This window comes from Erinaceus europaeus, chromosome 23 (genome assembly GCF_950295315.1).
Source record: "Erinaceus europaeus chromosome 23, mEriEur2.1, whole genome shotgun sequence".
NCBI classification, from domain to species: domain Eukaryota; kingdom Metazoa; phylum Chordata; class Mammalia; order Eulipotyphla; family Erinaceidae; genus Erinaceus; species Erinaceus europaeus.
The window spans coordinates 12,230,117-12,252,772 of record NC_080184.1 but is presented as its reverse complement, the minus strand read 5'-3'; the positions used below and the strand labels follow the sequence as shown (position 1 = coordinate 12,252,772).

The 22,656-nt window shown below is 60.0% G+C and overlaps 1 protein-coding gene across 7 annotated transcripts; it reads right to left on the bottom strand.

Annotated features, from left to right (window-relative positions):
* ILF3 (interleukin enhancer binding factor 3) lies at positions 1–22,656 on the bottom strand. Of its 7 annotated transcripts, XM_060181738.1 has the most exons (20): positions 22,189–22,329; positions 16,506–16,596; positions 14,929–15,164; positions 14,645–14,822; positions 10,799–10,946; positions 8,895–8,986; positions 8,600–8,695; positions 8,369–8,480; positions 7,852–7,949; positions 7,045–7,156; positions 6,834–6,944; positions 6,557–6,756; positions 6,297–6,464; positions 6,022–6,159; positions 5,718–5,894; positions 5,352–5,505; positions 5,176–5,229; positions 2,080–2,451; positions 1,860–1,991; positions 2–243 (listed from the first exon to the last, which is right to left on the bottom strand). In XM_060181738.1, exons 2-20 carry the CDS (start codon positions 16,506–16,508, stop codon positions 107–109), a joined length of 2,718 nt encoding a protein of 905 aa, XP_060037721.1. In that variant the 5' UTR covers positions 16,509–16,596; positions 22,189–22,329; the 3' UTR covers positions 2–106. The 7 variants fall into 7 exon arrangements, with proteins under 7 accessions (XP_060037715.1, XP_060037716.1, XP_060037721.1 ...); XM_060181732.1 differs by lacking the exon at positions 16,506–16,596 and having other exon boundaries at positions 1–243; positions 22,189–22,656; XM_060181733.1 differs by lacking the exon at positions 16,506–16,596 and having other exon boundaries at positions 1–243; positions 6,022–6,147; positions 22,189–22,656.

Here is a 22,656-nt window from a genome sequence, read left to right as displayed (position 1 = left end):
GGGGCGAGGGGCCCCGGTGGGCCGACGGACGTGGTGACGGACTGTGATAGAGGGCTGGGTCCTGCACCGGGGCGCAGAGGAACGGGAGGGGTGCCCGCCCAGGGCTCTATCTGTACTGGTAGTTCATGCTGTGGTCCGCGCTCCGCCCGTAGCCACCCTGCGAGGACTGGTAGGAGCTGGGGGGGCCGCTGTAGTTCTGCCCCGAGCCTGGGGAGTTGTAGTTTGACTGTGATGAGTAGCCGCCTGCGGGAGAGAAGAGGGGAGGGGGGTGGCCCACAGTGAGGGACAGGCTGGGCGGGGCAGGCCTCCTCCTCCTCTGAGGGTGAAGCCAGGGAAAGCAGGGAAGGGCTGCACTGGGGGGAGGGGGGGGGTGCGGCTTGGCTAGTAGTTGGAGCTGCCCCCAGCCTCCCAGAGGTCACAGGTCAAGCTGTCTAGGCCCTACTGGCCCCAGGGGACAGCAGTGTGGACTTTCTCTGGCCGGGCGAGGTGCTGGGTCTGCCTGACCGTTCAAACTAGCAGAAACAGGCCTATATAAGTCTCTCTCTATCTCTCCACCGTCAAATGAACAAGAAGTAAACAGGGAGCCGGGTGGTGGTGCACCTTGCTAAGCACACGCTGTGGTGCGCAAGGACCCCGGTTCAAGGCCCCGATCCCCACCTGCAGGGGAAAACTTTGCAACTGGTGAAGCAGCACTAGCGGTCTCTCACTCTCTCTCTTTCAACCCCTTCTCCCCTCTCAATTTCTAGCTGTTCCTATCTAACAGAGATAATTTTTTTTTAAATGTACTCCTTTTATTGTTGTAGTTATTACTAATGTCTTCGTTGGCGGATAGGACAGAGAAATGGAGAGAGGAGGGGTAGACAGAGGGGGAGAGAAAGACAGACGCCTGCAGACCTGCTTCACCGCCTGGGAAGTGACTCCCCTGCAGGTGGGGAGCTGGGGGCTTGAACCGGGACCCTTAGTCCGGTCCTTGTGCTTTGCGCCTCCTGCGCTTAACCTGCTGTGCTATCGCCCGACCCCGACAATTAAAAATCTTAACCAGAAGGTAACCTGGTGGTAGTAAGGCAGGTTAAGCACACATGGCCTCTCCATTTGTCTCTAGCCAATCAGTAAACAAGTGTATATGAAAGAACTGTCTCAAAAAAACAAACAAAAAACCGTATTTCCTCAAGCAAGAGGAAAAAGAATAGGAGGAGGAGAATCAGCGAGCCTCCCTCTGGCATATGCGGGTCAGGGACTGAACCCGGGATCTCACTTTGCAAGAGTTGGTGCTCATAACCCAGTCTTATCACCTAGTGGGGCACAATGGAAGCCTCTGTGTGTGTGTGTGTGTGTGTGTGTGTGTGTATATATATATATATATATATATGTTTTTTTCCCCCCTTTTGTTGCCCTTGTTTTATTGTTGTTGATATTGATGCTGTTGCTGGCTAGGACAGAGAAAACGGAGAGAGGAGGGGAAGACAAGAGAGGGGGAGAGAAAGACAGACACCTGCAGACCTGCTTCACCGCCTGGGAAGCGACTCCCCTGCAGATGGGGGAGCCGGGGGCTGGAACCGGGATCCTTAGGCGAGTCCTTGTGCTTGGCGCCACCTGTGTTTAACCTACCTCCCGACTCCCTGATTTTTTTTTAAACTGGAGCTCAACTCTAGTTGAGCTGGTGCGGGGGGATTGAACCTGGGACTTGGAAGCCTTTAATGAGAATCTCTTTGCAGAACCATTCTGCTCTCTGGCCCTGGCCCTTTGGTTTTTAACTCGCTATAGCCTCTCAAGTCCTCCCCTCGTTATCAAAATGGAAGCTGCCCGGAGCACTGTGAAATGTCAAGTGCGCCCTGCCTGCCCGTCGCCCCCAGACCCACCTTGTTTGCCTTGGTAGGAAGAGCCGCTCCCGGAGCCGCCGTAGCCCCCGTGCGAACCCGGGTTGTAGGCCGAGCCCGAGCCGTAGCTGTTGCCGCCGCTCCGGCCTCCGCCGCCGCCGCCACCGCCGTAGTCTGCGGAAAGGGGGGTGCGGGCCGGGTAGCTCAGGGGTTAGTGCGCCCCGCCCCGCGCCCGCCGCCCCGCCCCGCGCCAGGCACTCACTGAATTTGCTCTCGTAGCTGTAGTCGGAGCCGCCGCCGCCGCCGCCGCCCGGGGAGCCGTAGGAGTTGGAGTAGGACGAGTAGCCGCCCTGGCCGTGCCCGTAGCCCTTCTGCTTGCCCTGGGAGGCGCCGTAGCCGCCGTACTGGCCCTGCCCGTAGGGGGCCTGCTGGCCCTGGTAGCCGCCGCCGCCGCCGCCGCCGCCGCCGTAGCCGGCCTTCTGGGGGGGGCCGTGCAGCTGCTTCTTGCCCGCGTGCTTGGGGGGCGTCGGGGCGCTGTAGCTGTCGCCCTGGCAGTAGGAGCCGTACCCCGACGAGCCCCCGTCGCCCCCGCCCCCGGTGCCGCCCGAGTGGCCTCCGTTGCTGTAGAACTGACCTAGGACAGGGAGGCAGCGGGGTCAGGCCGGCCGAGGGCGGCGGGGCGGGAGAGGCCCCCCTGCACCCCAGCGAGCGAGGGCCCAGCCCCGGGCGCCACTCACCGCGGGCGGGCACGGGCCGGGGGCAAGCAGCGCGGGTGGCAGCGGATGTCAACAGCACAATGAGATGGGCCGCAGCGCGGTGACACCCCGATGTCCCCAACGTGGCGAGAAAAGCCAAAAGCCCCAGCGCAGCAGCCCCCGTGCCCCCGCCCGCCCGGGGCCCCGCCGTGCTGGGTGCTGGGGGCCGGGAGAGGCCGCTGCAGCCTGGGGTGGGGGGGGGAGGGTGGGGGCGGCGAGTCCTCGGGCCGGGGCCCTCTGTCGGGGTACCGGGGGTGGGGGGGGGGGCATCCGCCTTCCAGCACAGCCCCCGGGGTGGGCGGGGTGCAGAGAGGGCACCACAGCGAGGCGGGGGCCGAGCATCCTCTATCGGGCTGAGAATGCCACGGCCCTTCCCAAGTGGGGGGGGGAGCCCTGGTCACACCCCACCCCAGGCCAGCCCGTGGGGGGCGGTGATGTGGGTGGTGGTCCTCGGGCCCGTCTCCGGTCTATCCCCCACCCCTGGCCTCTGGGTGAGTTTCCCCCAGGTCCCCCCCATGTCACCGGGCTGAGACACCACCACTGCTGGGGACCACCCAGCGCCCTCACCCCACCACCCCCATACCACCGAAGGCAGCAGCCCCCAGCCCTCGTCAAAAGCAGGGGGAGAAAGGGCAGGCAAGGAGGGAGGGAGGGAGGGAGGCAGGGAGGGAGGAATGAATGAAGACGCCAAGGACCATGGACTTGTTACTTGAACATGTATTGATTTAAAAATAACAGGGAGGGGAAGAGTTATCAAACGTCATCCGGGTGGACTATTTTTCCTGGTATAAAAAAAAAGACATTATTCGCAAATGAGATCTTCCTAAAAGGGGGGGGGAACCTACCAAAACCCCCCCCCCCACACAAAAAAGAAAACACACAAAAAACCCCACATCATGCTGTCAAAGTCTTGGGAGAAATTCAAAAAAGCTTCACTGTATATTTCAAAGCTCTGAGAACAAGCTCTATTGTGACCTTTATTTTATTATTATTTTTGCCCACTGAAATCAACACACAATTTCAAAAAGTCCAGAAATCCCAAACTAGACTTGCTTCTTTCTGAGAGGGATCCCCAGGGGGGCCTGGGATATCTGGGGAGTGGGGGGAGAAGTGTGCGGGTGTGTGTGGAGGTGTCATCTCATAAGAGCCAGGCGGCCCCCGCTAGTTTTTTATTTCAAAGGGGGGGGGGGGGCGTAGAATCCTGGGTGTCTGGAGCTGCGACTTCAAAAGGCCAACACTCTTGGCGGGGTCTTGGTGGCCACCCCACCCCACCCCTCGATCCCCCTGAGCAAGGCTTTTACAGGAGGTGGGAGAGAGGTGAGGTCCGCTTTACACACAAAAAATAAAATAAAATTAAAAAATCACCCTGGTTCCCCAAGGCTTCACATGCTTAGGAACCAAGCAAGCAAGCAAACAAAAATACAAACAAAAAACCCCATCAAACAAAAAAAGCCGGCTGTTCTGGCAGGCATCAGGGTGGTGGATCGTACTGGTAACCATCAAAAAGGCCACCCCCCCAGCCCCCCGATTTTGATGGGGGGGAGAGCAAGGAGGGGTGCCTGTGTGTAGGTGTTACAAATTCACACAAAACCTTCCGTCACTTAAGACAAAGGCAGACTAGCCCAGGTCATAATCGTCTTGTCTCTTTTATGGGTTAAACTCAGAAAAATTGGAGGCGGGGTGGGGGGTGGGGGTGGTGTCTGGCCCCGACGGAGACGGAGACCAGGTTGGCGCTAGGATCCTGCGTGCGCTCGCTCGCTCGCTCGCTTGCTCGCTCGCACACGCACCGGGCGCCAAGGGTTTTGCTCTGAGAACTGCTTTCCACTTAAAGTGTGTCAGCTTCGAGAGAGAGAGAGAGAGAGAGAGAGAGGACCCACTTGCCAGTTTTAACAAAAACCGAAACACAACTGCCAGTGTCTGAAAATTCTGCAGGCTAAGAGGTTCGGGCGGGCAGCGGTCGAGAGAGTCCCCGTGGAAGCCAGGGCCCCGCCCCAGGAGGCTCGGGCAACTTGGGCTGTTTTGTTTTTGTTTTGTTTGGAGTTGGTGGCAAGTGGAGTAAAAGGTGGCGCTTTTGTGTGTGTGCAATACTTTTAGATGCTCTAGGAGGACCCAAAATCATGATAGCCGTAGCAGTCTGAGAAAAAGTCACCTACAAAAGGGGGAGACAGAGCAGAGAACAAAAATTAGAACTCTTTGGAAAAAGGGCCCGGAAGCGCCACATCTGAAACGCGGGTGGATTTTTTAAATTTTATTATTATAATAAATTTTTCATTTTAGATTTCTCTGCTCCTGTCACCCCCCCCCCAGGTGAACGCTGCTTTTTCAGGACAAGAGTGGGGGGGCGCTGCCAGGGGCGTGGTGCCCACAGGGCTGGTGCCTGCTCGGCTCAAAGCAGAGGAATTTAAAAGTGGGGGGGCTCTCTCGGGGAGGGGCGGCGGGGACACGGGGGATGGGGGCGGGCCGCTCAAGGCGGGTCCCCGAGGGGCTTAGCTGGGTTCTGCGGGGTGGGGCGGGGGTCTCCTCCCTCGAGTTGGGGCCACCTGCCCTGACTCAGACTGCGTCCCCGGCCGGATCAGCGCACAGAGAGAGAGAAACACACTTACTGTAGCCGGCCGTGGCCGAGTTCCCTCCGTAGCCGTAGCCGCCGTAGCCCGCGCCTGGAAGAGAAGGAAGGGGGACGGGGTCACCGGGCGGGGCTGCGGGCTGGCCCGGGGGCCGGCCTGCCGCCCCCCCCAGCCCCGGGCCCCCCCTCCCTGCCCTCCGGGTGCCCGCTTCTTACCGGCGTTCATGTAGCCCCCGTGGTTGGCGCCGCCGAAGCCCCTCCCTCGGCCTCGGCCCCGGATGTTGCCGCCCCGGCCGCGCCCCCGGAGGCTGGGGGGCGGGGGCACCTCGTTGTGCACAGGGCCGCCCATGCCAAAGCCCGGGTTGTGTGGCTGCGAGGGGGAGAGGAGAGGAGAGATGGAGAGGGGAGATGGAGAGGGGGGATGGAGGGGGGGATGGAGGGGGGAGAGGAGAGGGGAGATGGAGAGGGGGGATGGGAGAGGGGGGATGGAGAGGGGGGCAGGTCACACCTCAGCCTCCTGGGCGGCTGGCGGTGGGTCTCAGGCGGGGGAGGGGCGGCCAGCATGGACCCTGGACGACCTACCTTGGCGGCGAATTTGGGGCCCCCCCGGACGGGCACCGGGGTGCGCTTCTTCTTGTTGGCGTCCAACGCGAGGGGGGTGTCGGGGAAGAGCTTCTCCAGGGCGGCGAGGGCGGCGTAGGCCTTGGCTACCTTCTTGTTGGAGCCGGCGCCCTGAAACTTCTGTCCGTCCACCTCCACCTGGCGGCCGGGGGAGGGAAAGGGAGGGGAGAGGAAAGCAGGGGAGGGTGGTGAGCGGGGCCAGCTGTGGCCAGCTGTGGCGGTACCCCCGGGGCCAGCGTGCGGGCTCGTGTGGGGCTCGGCTCACCTCCATGACGAAGCGCTTGTCATGGCTGCCCCCCGTCTCGGAGACGAGCTCGTACTTGAGGCCGCGGCGCTTCTCGTTCAGCTCCATGACCGGGTTCTTGCCGTGCTTGGTGAGGATGGGCCCCAGCTGCTTGCCGTTCTCGGGGGGAAGCGGGAGGGGAGGGGGGGGGTGGCCCGGCCAGCTCAGTCACGGGCCCCAGGAACCCCCCCTCCTGCCTCCCGCCCCCCTACCCACCCAGTCCCCCCCACACACACCCAAGGCCCAGGCCTGTTCACCTCGGCCGTGGGATCGGAGGTGAAGGGGGCGCTGGGGGCTGACACGGCTTCTGCCATGGGCGGGGGGGCCACCGCGGCCGGCTTGGCGTCCACCTCCTCAGCCGAGTCGTCGCCCTTGTTGGAGTCCCTACCCTCGGCGCCCGTGGGCAGCCCCATGTCCTGCAACACCTGGGGGTGGGGTAGGGGTGAGGCACCCGCCCGCCCGCACAGGCGCGCGCCCCCCCCCCCCCAGGCGGCCCACCCCGAGGCTCGAGGCTCACCTTGACGGCCACGTGCAGCTTGGCGGTCTTCTTGGAGGGGCCCGAGGCCTCAAAGGAGCTGCCGTCCACCTCGACGGACATAGTGAAGATGGGGGCGTGCACGGGCCCAGTCTGCGACACCAGCTTGTACTGCAGCCCGGGCTTGAGCTGGTTCAGCCGCATCAGCGCGTTCATGGCCTGCGGGGGGTCGGCCTTCTCCTCTGGGGGGGGGGGGGAGGGGGTCAGGAGGCCCGGTGCCCGGCAGACACCCCGCCCCCCCGGCCGCGACCCCACTTACCTCTCTTCTGGATCTTCTTCTTCTTCTTGCTGGGGGACTTCTCCTCGGCGTCCTCTTCCATCGGCCGTTTCACGGGGGCCACGGCGTAGGTCGTGCTGGGGGGGATTTGGACTGGAAGAGAGACGCCCCAGGGGTGGGGGGTGGCACACTTGTGGGGGGGGGTCGAGAGGAGGGGCAGCCCCGGAGCCCCCGGCCCCGAGTGGCCGCCTACCCGTGTAGTCCACGTGGTTGTCGTTCTTTGGTTTCTTGGGCATCTTGGAGGGCAGCGGGTCCATGCCCAGGACTTTGTGGAGCTGACCGAAGGCGGCGAGCCGCAGTGCATGCTGGGGGAGGAGGGGGCGAGGGAGGGGGGAGGGAGGGAAGGAGGGAAGAGGCAGTGTCAGGTGGCGGCCTGGGCGCCTGGCCCAGAGTGTGTGCGCTCACTACTGTCTGGTGGTGGGGGTGGCGATGGCGGGAGCTGCTACTGGGTCTCCTGAGGCGACAGCGAGGGGGTCCCCCAACAGCCAGGGGAAGCACCTGAGTGCCAGGGCCCCGCCGAGCTGTGGGGGAAGAGGCCAGTCTGTGACCACCCCCCTGGGGAGGAGGACAGGAGACCCCAACCTGGGAGGAGGGAGGGCTGGTTGCCACTCGGAGCCACGGGGCGGGCAGGCCGGCACAGTGGACACCAGAGTTTTTTAAAAAAGTAAGAAAAAGCAAAAGAAAAAAAAAAGCAAAAGAAAAAACAAAAACCAAAAAAAAAAAAAAAAAAACACCAAAAACACCAAAAGCCCACCACGGCTCCCCCGCTGGGCTCGGTGCCCCCATCTCGGGGTTGCACTGAGCGGGCAGAGGGGGGGGCGGGAGGCCGCCCAGGTTGGGGCGTCCTGTCTCGGGCCCTGCGCCGTTGGTCCCGGAGCCGAGCCGAGCCTCCGAGTCCGTCCAGTGGCGACCCTGAGCATCAGCCAGTCACGGAACTGGAAGCCAGCGGCTCACGGACTGGGCAGGGGCTCGCGCGGGCGGGCAAAGGCGATCACTATACCTGCGCGCTCTGTGTGATATCTTCCCGTTGCTGTCTGTCTAGATGCCCAATGGCATCAGTGGCTTCTTTTTCACAAGGGTCATAAATGCCAGAACCATCTGAAGGCAGGAAACAAGGAAGATATGCAGAGGATTATCCTTGAGCGCCGCCTCGGAAGACTCGCTGCCGGCTGAGGGGACCCGGGCCGTCAACCCCCCCTGCGCCCCATCCACAGCCAGCTCTGGCAAACACGCCGGGCCCGGGGGGGCCCCCCCGATAGGGGGCCGATGGCCCGGCCCACCAGCCCCGCAGGGCACTCAAGCCGCGTGTGCGTGTGTCTCAGAGCCCGGCGCTCGCGGGGGCCTCCCGGGGCCCTGAGCCACAGCTGCGGCGCGGCTGGCACAGCGCTGGATATGATGGGGCAGGAGGGGAGACGCATGCGTCAGCCCTAGGGGGACGGGGCGTGCTGCTGCTGCTGCTGCTGCTGCTCCCTGGCATGGCCCTGCGCCTGCCGAGCGCGAGCGCGCGAGAAGCCAACCTGGCATGACGATGCCCGACGCCAGGCACTCCAGCACCCTCCGCAGGGCCTCGCCGGCGCCCATGGGTCTGTTGGCCGTGCCGATGGACTTCTCACAGAGAAGCTCGAGGGGCTGCGAAGGCAAGACGGACGGGGCGTGAGAGGAGGGCGGGGGACGGACGGGGGGGGGGGGGAGAGAGGCACGGCCTCATGGGCCCCTGCCCCTTCCCCAAGGACCCCGAGCTGCCTTACCCATCCTCGCAGGGGCCCCCAGGTGGGCACTCGGGAGCAAAGGTCCCGTAGGACCCGGATGACGATGACACAGGACTTCAGCCCGTTGGCCCTGGCCTGGAGGGGCAAAAGCACAGGCCCTTCAGCTTCTGGAAACTGGTGCACACGCCTGCCTGCCCGCCGCCCCCCCCCCCCCATGCTGGGAGTCAGAGTTTTTGGGAGGAGGCTCGCCTCTGGGGGGCGAAATAGGCTGACAGATCACTCTGAGCCCCGGGCGCCCAGACAAGCAGGAGAAAGAGGAGGAGAAAATGCCAACCTGAAACCACTTGGCGTGGCGGAGGGACGCCAGGGCAGCTAGGCATTTCTGGCGGTCCAGGACATCTGGGGGGTCGGTAACTGCGGGCGTCTCTGCAGGAGGAGGGAGAGAAGGCGCCATGTGACTGCCCCAGGGAGTCCCGGCGTGTGCGTGTGTACACACAGTGTGCCGACCTCGTGCCCCCCCCCCCCCCCCCCCGCCTTCAGAGAACCAAAATGAAGGTCTCACAGGAAAAGAAAGAGAGTCACACTCCTCCCTGGGAGGTGGCTAGGCTGTAAACCCCAATAGGGGCTGGACAGACAGCACAGAGACTCTCCGCTGGAGGCTCTGACGTGCCAGGTTCAATCCCCGGCACCACCAGAAGCTAGATCTGAGCAGGGCTCGGGGGAAATATAATAGAGAGAAAACTCAGCAGGAAAAAGGCACAGACAAAAGGGCACGCAGTAGAGAGAAGGGGCTGCTAGAAGGGCAGGAAGCCCCGTCGCCGGTGTCAAGACAGCACCCTGGCCCCAGCCCTCGACATAGCCCTGAGGTCCAAAAACACCCCCGACTCCATCAGGGGCGCTTGTGTCAGGGCCAGGCAGCGAAGCTAAAGACCCTCATCGAATGGCCAAGGGGCCGGTGGGGGGGGGGGGGGGTCTGATCAGAGACCACCCACGGGGTCGGGCAGTAGCACAGCACGGGGAAGGCATTTGTCATCACCACGTGCAAGGACGCACGTTCAAGCCCTCGACCCGGCGGGGTGGAAATTTCATGAGTGGTGGGGCAGGGCTGCAGGTGTCTACTAGCCCCTTTCCCCTTTCTCCTCTTACGTGTATTTATTTATTGGAGAGAGACAGCCAGAATTCGAGGAGGAAGGGGGGAGACAGACACCTGCAGCTCTGCTTCACCACTCGCAAAGCTTAAGCTTTCCCCCTGCAGGTGGGGACTGGGGGATCGAACCCTGATTCTTTTATTCTTTATTTTGTTGCTGTAATTATTGTTGTGGTTACTGAAGTCGTTGTTGGCTAGGACAGAGAGACATGGAGAGAGGAGGGGAAGACAGAGAGGGGGAGAGAAAGACAGACACCTGCAGACCTGCTTCACCGCCTGGGAAGCGACTCCCCTGCAGGTGGGGAGCCGGGGCTCGAACTGGAATCCTTACGCCGGTCCTTGTGCTTTGTGCCACCTGCGCTTAACCCGCTGCGCCACCGCCCCACTCTCCAGATTCTTGAGAACTGTAACGTGTTCCCAACCAGGTGCACCACCACCCGCCCACCCCCTTAAAACATGATTTATCTATTCCTGGGTAGAGACAGAGGAATAGAGAAGGCAAAGATACGACATGAAGCCCTGTTTCAGCCCTTGTGAAGCTTTCCTGCAGGTGGGGTCCAGGGGCTTGAGCCGGGGTCCTTGTGCACTGTGATGTGTGCGCTCAACCAGGTACGCCACCGCTGGGGCTCCTCTCCATTTCTGTCTTAGCTAATGAAGACGCAACGGGAAAGGGGCCGGGCGGTGGCGCCCCTGGCTGAGTGCACGTGCTACATTGCGGAGGGACTCGGGTTCGAGGGCCCGGTCCCCACCTGCAGGGGGAAAGCTTCACGAGTGGTGAAGCAGGGTTGCAGGGGTCTCTCTCCCCGTCACCTACTTCCCTCTCCATTTCTGGCTGCCGCTAGCTATAAAGAAATAAATAAAAGCAAAGGGATTAAAAAAAAAAAAAGCTGAGGGGGAAGTCGAGGCTTCGCAGTGCCAGCACTGAGCCCCACAAATAACCCTGGGGGCAGGGGGGAGAGCTCCAAGTTCATGCAGGAGGAGGCCTTGGGGTCCCAGTGGCACTTACACCCCCGGGACGCACCCGGCCTTTCTCGGGCTGCAGGGACAAGCCCACAGGGGCACACCCCAGGCCGGCCCGGCCCGCCTCCTACCTCCGGCGGACACCTTCTCCATCTCTTCTCGGACGACGGGCGACGTGAGGTGGATGGTGAGGGAGAGGAGGGGCTCTTTCGTGTTCTTGATGACGATGGCCGCATCATCCACGGACTGCACGATCTCGTATTTGTCCTCTGTGACAGACTGGAGACAAGGGACACAGGGCCATGCTCAGCCGCTGCCTTCCCGCCGCCCGGGAAGATCAAGATTCCCGGGAAGAGGCGGGGGGGGGTGGGTGGGGGGATCATCTCTCCAAGGGGCGACTTCTTGGCGGTGCTTGAAAACAAGAGGTGAGACAGGGCTGCAGGTGCGCCTGCCCTCGCCCCTCTCTCTGCCACTCCCTCTCTTACCCACAAATAAATAAAATGAAGAAAAAGGAAACCAAGGAGGGGGTAGACAGCATTGTGGCTCTGCAAAGAGACTCTCCCGCCTGAGGCTTCACAGGTTCAATCCCCCGCACCACCAGAAGCCAGAGCTGAGCAGGGCTCTGGGTTTACTGATTCTGGGGCCCAGCTCTGCCCTGATGACTGTGGGAAGGCAGACGGGGTGGGTGTGATGTGGGCACTCTGGGGAAGTCCCAGGCAGCGGCTGATCTCAGCAGCGCGTACCCGCCAGAGACTGACTGAGGCTCTGGACCCTCCTAAAATCAGAGCCAACAGCGACTGGGCCCTCAGGACCGACAGGAGCGCAGGCTGGGGGTGGGGGCCAGCAGCTAGGCTCTGTGCCTGAGAGAAGCCCTGCTTCGAACTTTGGAACTGCATATGCTCTGGCTCGCGGGTTAATAACGACTTGTTTGACGACAGACACAGAGAGACAGACAGATGGAAACAGAGCCCGCCTCTGGCACATGCAATGAAGAGGATGGAACTTGGCTCCTCAGGCCTGAGAGTCCAGTGCCTTTTCTCCAGGCTGCCTGAGCGTCTGGGGTGGGGTGGGGAGTGGGGGTGGCGGGGAATGGGTTGGGCAAGGGTTTGAGGCTGCCTTCGCATCAGCGCGTGCTACACGGAGGAGGGCCCGCCAGCAATCCACTGTTGTGCTCTGAAGCTGTACTCTGTCCTTTTCCTCAAGACCCACGAAACCTTAGCAAAAATCAAGATTTTTTTTTTTTTGGGTGGCGGGGCACAGCGGGAGGATCCCGATTCGAGCCCCCGGCTCCCCACCTGCGGGGGGGTGGGATCGCTTTACAAGAGGTGTAGGAGGTCTGCAGGTGTCTTGCCCTCTTCTCTCGATTTCTCTGTATATACTATCAGCCAGAGCTGAGCAGTGCTCTGTTTCAAAAATAAAGAAATCAACATGAAAAAAAAGACAGAACCTAGGAGGTCACATCAGGGTTCTGTAAAAACATTTTCCTGCCTGAGACTGAATCCCCAGGTTCAATCCCCCGCACCACCAGCAGCCAGAGCTGAGCAGGGCTCTAAAAAAGATAAAGAGAGGGCAAAGAGAAGCATGCTTGTGTCTGGCACCTGAGGCACTGAGGAAGGAACCCAGGCGCCCTGTGTCCCACAACCGATTTTTTCTGTTTCCTTCCTTGAAGTGACCACCCCCTCCTCTTCTTCTTCCTCTAAAAATTAAATATTTTTTTCTTTTTTTCTAATTATCTTTATTTATTTTATTGGGTAGAGACAGTCAGAAAGTGAGGAGGGGAGATAGAGAGGAAGAGATCTGAGACACACCTGAAGCCCTGCTTCACCACTTCACCCTGCAGGTGGGGCCCAGGGGTTCGAACAGGGTGTGCCACCACTGGCCATCAAGCATTTTTTAAATAAAAATATTTATTTATTTATTTATTCCCGTTTGTTGCCCTTTTCTTTTTATTGTTGGCTAGGACAGAGAGACATGGAGAGAGGAGGGAAGACAGAGAGGGGGAGAGAAAGACAGACACCTGCAGACCTGCTTCACCGCCTGGGAAGCGACTCCCCTGCAGGTGGGGAGCCGGGGGCTCGAACCGGGATCCTCACACCAGTCCTTGCGCTTTGCACCACCTGCGCTTAACCCGCTGCACTACCGCCAAACTCCCCCAACGGTTTTTAACTATCTTTATTTATTGGATGACAAACAAAAATGGAGAGGAAAAGCCAAGAACGGAGAGAAGAAAGGGAGACAGAGCGGGAGAAAGACAGAGAGACGCCCGCAGCCCTGTTCCGTAACTTCCAAAGCTTTCACCCGCAGGTGGGGACTGGAGGCTCGAACCTGGGCCCTGGCGCGTTGCAACACGCACTCACCAGAAGCACCGGCACTCGCCCCCCCCCCCCCAAATTTCCACCTCTCTCTACCAAATAAACAACAGAGTTAAAAAAAAAAAAAAGAGGCAGGAAGGCGGGAATACACATCACAGTATGGGAGGCGGGAGGGGCACAGAGACCTGGGTTCAAGCCCCCGGCCCCCACCTGCAGGTGGTTCTATCTGTCCCACTCTCTCGCTCTACTCTCCCAATCCCCCCCCCCAAGATTTCATTCATCAAGGAGGGAGAGAGAGAGAACCAGATATTCCTCTGACACATGTGCTGACAGGGATTGAACTCGGGTCCTCATGCTTGAGAGGCTGATGCTTTCTCTACTGTGCCACATTTCCTCCCTTTCTGTCCAAATTTTCCTGGGAGTTGGGCGGTAGCCCAACCCATTAAGCACAAGTGGCGCCAAGCGCAAGGACCGGCGTAAGGATCTCGGTTCGAGCCCCCCGGCTGCCCACCTGCAGGGGAGTCGCTTCCCAGGCAGTGAAGCAGGTCGGCAGGTGTCTGTCTTTCTCTCCCCCTCTCTGTCTTCCCCTCCTCTCTCAGTTTCTCTCTGTCCTATCCAAAAACAACAGCAACAATAACCACAACAATAAAAAAAAGGGCAACAAAAGGGAAAGTTAATAAAAAAATAAACAAAAAAATACCCCCCCACCCCCACATAGCCAAGTCCTCTCCCCGCTAGCTGACAGGTGACACAGAATGGGAACAGTGCTTTTTTAGATTACTAAAAGATATTTATTTATGGGGGAGTCGTCGGGCAAATATAAAAAAAAATTTTAAATAAAAAAATTAAAATATTTATTTATTCCCTTTTGTTGCCCTCGTTTTGTTATTATTATTGTTGTTATTGATGTCATTGTTGGCTAGGACAGAGAGAAATGGAGAGAGGAGGGGAAGACAGAGAGGGGGAGAGAAAGACAGACACCTGCAGACCTGCTTCACCGCCCGGGAAGCGACTCCCCTGCGGGTGGGGAGCCGGGGGCTGGAACCGGGATCCTTATGCCAGTCCTTGCGCTTCGTGCGCTTAACCCGCTGCGCCTGATTCCCACAAACAGTGCTTCTTAAAGGGGCGGGGACCAAGACAATGACACCCTGAATTTCGTCCACAGGGCGAGCGAGCGAGGGTTCCTGAATCGCCCACACCCAACTCTTTAGAGACACCCAAGGCCTAGCTCCTCGCTGCTGGTACACAGCGACACAGGACGCAGGGACACAGCGCTCGCTCAGGCTTGGGGTCCCAGGTTCCACACGCCCCCGCCCCCCCCCTCCCCCCCCCCCCCGCACTGCTTATGACAGAGGGAGGCTCTGCTTCTCTGTCCCCTACTGGAAAAAAAAAAAAAAAGCCGAAAACCTCCCTTTCCCTCCCTCGTCGACACAGGCGAGGTCAGAGTCCCGATGGAAGCACAATGTTTCTGGACAAAGACTCTCCTGCCTGAGTCTCTGAAGTCCAGGGTTCAATCCCCGGCACCACCAGCAGCCAGAGCCGAGAGCAGGGCCCTGGGCCTTGTGTCTCCCCTGGCCCCCCCTCTGGCACTGCAACATAGGAAGAGAACGTCGGCCCAGGAGGCGGCCGCGAGGGCCGGCGCACGGGCAGCCCCGGTGGACTCACAGTGAGCTGCACGGCCAGGTTGGCGGCCACCTTGTCGAGCAGGGTGGTGGTGGGCTTCTCCTTACACAGCAGCACCAGCTCCAGGTCCAGGTCCCCCTTGAGCAGCAGGCCCTTTGCCACCAGCCCCACACGCATCACACCCCGCAGCGTCCTGGTCATGTGCTCTGGTTTCTGCTCCCTGGGGGGGGAAGGGGGAAGGGGGGAGGAGATGCAGGGGTGAGGGGGGGCACGGCACTGCCGGAGGGGAGCTCCCCAACCTCCGCTCCTCCCTTCCCCGGCCCTACCCGGCGCCGTCTTTGGCCTCGTCCTCGGGGGCAGCGTCCGGGCTCTCGGCCTCGGCGTGCTCACCGCCCCCGCTGCCCTTCTCCTGCTCGTCGATCCAGTCGGACACGGCCTTCAGGGCCCGCTCCGTGTGGGACACCATGCTCTGCACGGCCTCCAGCTCCTCCTGCGTCGGGTACACGGACGAGTGCTTGGCCATCACGTGCCGGTCGTCGTTCACGAAGATCCGCATGGGACGCTGGGGGCGGGGGGAGGCGGTTACGGGCGCCCGATGGGGGTCGAGCACGGGACGGAGAGCACCCCGAGGCACCCCAGGCTGTCTGCCTGTCTCTGTCCGTCTCTGTCCGGGACAGCTTCAAACTCCTCTGTCGAAACCAAGTTTTTATGGGGTCCGGGTGGTGGCACACCGGGTTGAGCGCACATAGTAACAAGCACAAGGATCCCGGGTTCGAGACCCCGGCTCCCCACCTGTAGGGGGAAAGCTTCACAAGCGGTGAAGCAGGTCTGCGGGTGTCTCTCTCCCTCAACTTGTTGTCTCTGTCCTATCCAGTCAAATGGACCAAAAAAAAAAAAAAAAAGGCCTCCAGGAGCAGTGGATTCATAGTGAGCACTGAGCTCCAGGATAACCAACCCTGGAGACAAAAAAAAAAAAGTGAAATGTGGCCCGAGAGATGACCGGAGGTTTCTTTCTTTCTTTTCCTTTTTCAATATTTTATTTATTTATTTTCTCTTTTGTAGTCCTTGTTGTTTTTCATTGTTGTTGTAGTTATTATTGTTATTGATGTTGTCGTTGTTAGATAGGACAGAGAGAAATGGAGAGAGGAGGGGAAGACAGAGAGGGGGAGAGAAAGACAGACACCTGCAGGCCTGCTTCACCGCCTGTGAAGCGACTCCCCTGCAGGTGGGGAGCCGGGGGCTCGAACCGGGATCCTTATGCCAACCTTGTGCTTTGCGCCACCTGCGCTTAGCCCGCTGAGTTACAGCCCGACTCCCTTCTTTCTTTTTTCTTGTGGAGGGGGTGGTGTCTCAGGAGGCGGTGCAGTGGATAAAGCATTGGACTCTCAGGTCCTGAGTTCCATTCCTGCGATTAGAGATCCCAGAGGGAGGGTCTGGGTCCCTTATACAGAAATAGGAGAATCAGGGTGGAGGATAGATAGCATAATGGTTATGCGAACACACTCTTATGCCTGAGGGTCCAAAGTCCCAGGTTCAGCCCCCCCCCCCCCCCCCCCGCACCACTATCAGCCAGAGCTGAACAGTGCTCTGGCTAAAATATAAATAAATACTTTTTAAAAATAAATAAATAAATAAAGGAAATAGAATCTACCCTTAAAAGAAAAGAAAGGAAGGCTCGAGGTGGTCGCGCACCTGGCTGAGTGCACGTTACAATGCGCCAGGTTCGAGCCCCTGGTCCCCACCTGCAGGGGGAGCTTCAGGAGTGGTGGGTAAAGCGGGGCTGCGGGTGTTTCTGCCTCTGCCTCGCCATCTCCTCCCCCCTTCAATCTCTCTCTGTCCCTAATAAGCAAATAAATAAGAATGAAAAAGAAAAAGGAAGGGAGGGAAGTGAAAGTCCTCTCACCATCTTTACGGCTCTGTAGTGTCTGGCGGGCAGGCTGGTGCGTATCTTGCCAAATCGAGCCAGAGTTCCGAGCAGCTGGAAACTAGCTTATCTATAACAGCAGAGGATGCTTTAGTCAGTGATTTCTCCCACAGACAGACAGACGGACGGATGCTCAGTGGGCCAGACAACGAGGCACACCAGAAGAGCTCATTCTTTTTCCCTCCTTTCACTCTGCTCGGCTCTGGCTTAGGATGGTAATAGGGGATTAAATCTGGGAGCCGCAGGCATGAGAGTTTCTGCACAAACCATTACACTATCTCCCCACAGCCAAGAGCTGACTCTGGACACTGGCTCTAAGGTCACCTCACACCCTGGGCTCCACTTTTCTCTCACCTCTCACTAACACAAAGAGATCTTTTTTTTTTTCCTCCTCCAGGGTTATTGCTGGGCTCGGTGCCTGCACCATGAATCCACCGCTCCTGGAGGCCATTTTTTCCCCCTTTTGTTGCTCTTGTTGTAGCTTCGTTGTGGTTATTATTTTGCCCTTGTTGACGCAATTCTTTGTTGGATAGGACAGAGAGAAATGGAGAGAGGAGGGGAAGACAGAGAAGGGGAGAGAAAGACAGACACCTGCAGACCTGCTTCACCGCCTGTGAAGCGACTCCCCTGCAGGTGGGGAGCCAGGGGTTCGAACCAGGATCCTTACGCCGGTCCCTGCACTTTGTGCCAAATGTGCTTAACCCACTGCGCCACCGCCCGACCCCCACAAAGAGAATTTAAAAAAAAAACTTTTTAATATTTTCTCCCTTTCGTTGCCCTTGTTTATTGTCATCATTTTTATTATTGTTGTGATTGCTGTCGTTGGATAGGACAGAGAGAAACGGAGAGAGGAGGGGAAGACAGAGAGGGGGAGAGAAAGACAGACACCTGCAGACCTGCTTCACCGCATGGGAAGTGACTCCCCTGCAGGTGGGGAGCCGGGGGCTCGAACCGGGATCCTGACGCCGGTCTTTGTGCTTTGCACCGCATGTGCTTACCCACTGCGCCACCGCCTGACCCCCCCCCCCCGCTTTCTCTCTTATAAGCCAAGTATATATATAAAAAAAGGTAAAATAAGAATTTTCCGGGGAGTCGGGCTGTAGCGCAGCGGGTTAAGCGCAGGTGGCGCAAAGCACAAGGACCAGAATAAGGATCCCGGTTCGAACCCCGGCTCCCCACCTGCAGGGGGAGTCGCTTCCCAGGCGGTGAAGCAGGTCTGCAGGTGTCTGTCTTTCTCTCCCCGCCTTCCCCTCCTCTCTCCGTTTCTCTCTGTCCTATCCAACAACGACAACAACAACAACTACAACAATAAAACAACAAGGCAACAAAAGGGAATAAATAAAAATAAATAAAAAAAGAATTTTCCAGAGAGACACCACAGCCCCACTCAGCTCTGGCTTCTGGCAGGGATCGAACTTGGGTTGTTGGCGCCCCGTCCGTGCCTGCCTGGGCTCAGAAAGGCAGTTCCACTGGAGCTATCACATGCGGCTTTATCTCGCGTGGGACTCAGGTTCAAGTCCCGCTCCCCCCATTGAAGTTTGGTGCTTCAATAGCTCAGCCTGTGTCTCCGAGCCCGAGCAGGGCCCAATCACTGTGCTTCACAGCCCCGACCCCCCAACACCACCACCAAGGAGATTCTCCCAGCACTAAAGAGAACAAACTTAAATGGCACCCCCAGGGGCTCAGACGTGGGGGAGAGACCCCACAACCCCACCCATGGGGCTCCTTGACTGCTGTCCATGGTGCTAACATGCACAGAGATAGAGGGGCAGACCTCCATGGGCTCCCTGGGTGCTGTGCAGGGTGCTGAGAGAGGAGAGACCCCACAGCCCTGCCCCACCCTCCATGGGCTCCCTGGGTGCTGAGAGAGGAGAGACCCACAGCCATGCCCACCCTCCATGGGGTTCCCTGGGTGCTGTGCATGGTGCTGAGAGGAGAGACCCACAGCCCTGCCCACCCTCCATGGGCTCCCTGGGTGCTGTGCCTGGTGCTGAGAGAGGAGAAACCCCATAGCCCTGCCCACCCTCCATGGGGCTCCCTGGGTGCTGTGCCTGGTGCTGAGAGAGGAGACCCCACAGCCCTGCCCACCCTCCATGGGGCTCCCTGGGTGCTGTCCAAGGTGCTGAGAGAGGCCCCGCCCAGGCCAGTGGGCACTGCATCCTTCCAACTGAGTGAAGGACCTAGAGCAGGAACCCCGGCAAGTGCTGGGGAATCATCCAGAAGACAGGCTGCTCTGTTAAGTAGGAGCAGGGCCTTCTGGGAAAGATGGGTCAGTGTCCTTCTGGGGAGGCCCATACAGTACAGCAGGGTCTCAGTCCCCAACACCCCACCTACGGGGGACTCGCTTCCCAGGCGGTGAAGCAGGTCTGCTGGTGTCTGTCTCTCTCCCCCCGCTGCCTTCCCCTCCTCTCTCCATTTCTCTCTGTCCTATCCAACGACGATGACCACAGTAACTACAACAATAAAACAAGGGCAACAAAAGGGAATAACTATTTAAAAAAAAAAATCTACTATTCCAAAAAACCTGAACTGACCAACAAGTCTGTAGTCAGAGCGCAGTGGATGAAAGCCTTTGGACACTGAGGCAAGTGGCCCTGAGTTCAATCCCCAGCACTGCGTGAGCCACAGGGAGGCTCCTGACTTTCTCTCATGCCTCTCCACTCTCTAATTGGAGCAACAAGCCCAGTGTGGAGCTTGGGAGCGTCAGGTCCTGAACTCGATTCCCGGGATGCCACCGCTGGAGCACTGCTCTGGGTCTGACTCTTATCACTTGACTTTTAAAAGCAAGAACTGTAGGGAAAACCCAGACGCTGGTCAGTATTTGGTGGCAAGACTGACCTCTCCTGCTACTCGCTGTTTAGCACACCTCAAACCAACCGGGACTAGGGTCGGAGTACAAGCTACATGTGAGACCTGACTCAAGGCCCAGCACCACATGGAAGGCGCTATGGCGACATTGGGACCTCCAACTCCGGACCTCTACAGAGAGCACACATGGACCAGGAGAACAGGTGAGGCTCTGGTGTGTCATGCTCAAACAACCCCGAGTTCACAACCCTTTGAGGACGGAGCACACCCCGCCACTCCCGAGGCCCTGGGGTTCCAGCCCCCTAAACAGAAGCAGCTCTGTCTACGGTGGAGCAGTGCTGGGATGTCTCTCCTCTCCTCTCCTCTGCGTCTCTTCCTCTTGGGAGTTGTGGAATCACACAGGCAGGGGAGACAGCAGGTCAGACTCTCCTGCCTGAGGCCCTGAGGTCCTGGGTTCAATCTCCAGCACCGCCAGAAAGCCAGAGCTAAGGAGAGCGAGCTCTGAAAAAGGACCAAAGAACAAAAACAAAAGCGTGCTAGCTGCAGGTGCCACCAGTCCGCTGCGCACACACTACCCACCCCTCCAGGTATGGGCTGGCTCTCACTCTCTGTATTTCAGACTCGTCATCTCAGGACCTCCCCCCAGTGCTGCGGCCATCCTGTGCGGTGCCAAGGGCATTCTGCTTGATAAGGCGGGTGCTCTGCCAGGGGCGCTATCTCATGGCCCTTGGGAGTTGTGAGGTCTCCCAGGAATGCTGATTCTGCCCGCAACAAATCTTTCCAAGGCTCCTGGTTCCATCCCCAGCGCTGCACGGAACAGAGACCCTGAGAGGGGTCTCTTGCCTTCTCTCCTGCACACGAGACTTTCACTCGGCGGGGGCCAGGCGGAGCAGAACTAAGGGTCTCTCCTCTCTATGGGGAAAGTATGGTGAATCAAGGCTGCTTCCTGCAAAGGTCCCTGGGGCCTTCAGGCTTCTACCTAGCAGGCTCTGGGCGTAAGCCCGGCACTTGTCACATCAGCTGGGTGCTGGGGGTGTCATGTGGGACAGCTCTGTCATCTTGGGGACAGCCTGCATTTCCAAGCATAACTTTTTTTTTGTTTTTTTTTTACCTGAGTCCTGCTCAGCTCTGGCTTATGGTGGTGTGAGGGATTGAACCTGGGATTTTGGCGCCTCAGGCGCGAGAGGCTGTTTGTATAACCAGTACGCTATCTAGCCCCAGCCCCAAGACCAAGCACGGGTGGGGGTGGGGAGCTGTCCCACTGGAAGCAAGTGGGATCTCTCTCACCCAGGACTCTGACATGCTGATGTCTAGAGGCAACAGTGATGGGGACTGTCGCCACTTGAGGGAGGGACAGGTGCCCTGGCCAGAGGGGACAGCACACAGCTCTCCACACCCCTCCTGCTGACAGCAACCGGGGAGGCGTGGCCATGGGGGGGGTGTAGACACTTGCTTCCCAGCCGGTCCAGACAGCTGGGGGGTGGGGGTTTCCGCAGACCACACTACAGGTGTCTGAGCGATTGGAGGGAGGCCAGAAAAGGGGGGGGGGGAGAGAAGGGAGAAGCCCTCTGGGCCCTCTTTCCTTTAATGTCCTAAAGACCCCGCTGGCAGGGAGAGGGTGCTGATGCCTGAACCCCTCATCTTACACCCCGGACAGGGGTGCCACTGACTTAACACACCCCCTTGGAATAGCCCAAGGGTTCAGTGAAAGCTTTGCCCCCTCCAGCCTGCACCCCAATTTCCAAGCCTGATAGCTTCCCGGATTGCCACCGTCTGTCTGTCTCTTTTCTTTTCTTTCTTTTTTTTTTTTTTTTTGGGGGGGGGGTTTGACTGCACGTGATAAATGACATAGATCCTACCCGGGGCAGACAAGCCAAGCTCGACAGATCAGAAAATAAAAATAAATTAGTAAATAAAACAAAAAGACACGCCGCTAGGCTTAAAGAAAGCAAACAAACGCGGGGGGTGTTTTTTTTTTTTTTTTTGCAGCAAGCCTCCTCCCCACCCCCCACCCCACAACCCCAAGTTTGAGCTTCAGGATCTGGGTGGGCGTGTGCGGGTGAGTTTTGGGGAAACCAGAAACGGCTCACGGGCACCAAACGAAAAAGCCCCACACACCATGATCATCTTTCTTCTGGCTGAGGGGTGTGGGGGGGGGGGGCCGGCGTGGAAAGCACCTCCGCGTGCGCAGAACCCTCCCGCACCCCCAGAGGCGGCCGCCCGCGTGGCTGGAGCATGATGTTAAGGGGGGAGTCTCCCCCGTTCCCGTGCACGCCAGGCTTTCTGGACAAAGGAGGCGCCGTTTTCCCGCCTCGGAGGGCAAAGGGGGGGGGGGAGGACACCCAGGCAAGGAGAGACCCGTGGCCGCGAGGGGGCCCGAGGGGGCGTGTGCGGGCGGCACGTGTGCGCGTGCGCGCGGGAAGCGCAGACAAAAGCCCGGGGCGGGGGGGGGGGCGCGCGGCGAGGCCCCCGGGTGCGCGCGCAGCCCCCTCGCGCGCGAGGCTGCGGCGGCCGAGGGGCCGCGCGCGGGGCCGGGGGGGGGGGGGGAGAGGGGGGAGACGGATGCGCGCGCACCGGGCCCTCGCCGCCGCTGCCAGCGCCGCCATCTTGTTTCCTCGGCACAATGGGGGAAGAGTTAACGGCCGGGCGCGGGAGCGAGGCGGGCGGGGGCGGGGGCCCGGCAGCCCCGGGCTGGGGTGGGGGGTGGTGGAGGGAGGGCGAGGGACACCCCCTTCCGCGCGGGGAGGCCTGTCTCCCGCCCCCCGTCGTCGCAGGGGGCCCCCCGCGCCCCGACGGGGATCACGCAGGGCGCCCCCCCCCCCCCCGCTTTCCGCGCCGCCACATTGCGGCTTACCTGCTCGGCGTCCCGCCGCCGCCCCTCCTGCCGCAGCCCGCCGGGGCTCTCCGCCGTCCCCCCCCCCGCCGCCTCGGCCAGCAGAGCCACGCGGTGCACACCGGGCCGGCCGAGCCGCCAACTGCAATGGCGAAAAGAGCAGGAGGAGGAGCCCGGGGGCCGGGGGCGAGCGGGCGAGCGGGCGGGCGGGCGGGCGGGCGGGCGCGCGCGCCGGGGAGGGAGGGGGAGATGCGGCCCCCCACGTGACCGCCCGGAGCCCCGCCCCCTCGCCGGCCGCCGCGCGACGCACGCACGCTGGAGGCGGGGCCAATGGGGAGGGCGGAAGGGGACCCGGCCTGCGGCACGTGACCGGAGGCGGAGAGACCGCGTGGCAGGCTCCCTCCCCCGCGGGGCGGGGCTCCGGGACCACGTGAGCAGTCCGCCGGGCCACGCCCCCTCCACCCTCAGTCCCATTGGTCGATCCGCGTC

Coding starts and splice junctions, on each gene's coding strand:
- ILF3 (XM_060181732.1), bottom strand. CDS start 22,641: ATGGGACTGAGGGTGGAGGGGGCGTGGCCCGGCGGACTGCTCACGTGG. Junction 8,481..8,599: donor GGGGGCCCCTGCGAGGATGG/GTAAGGCAGCTC, acceptor TTGCCTTCGCAG/CCCCTCGAGCTTCTCTGTGA. Junction 6,757..6,833: donor GAAGAAGATCCAGAAGAGAG/GTAAGTGGGGTC, acceptor CCCCCCCCCCAG/AGGAGAAGGCCGACCCCCCG.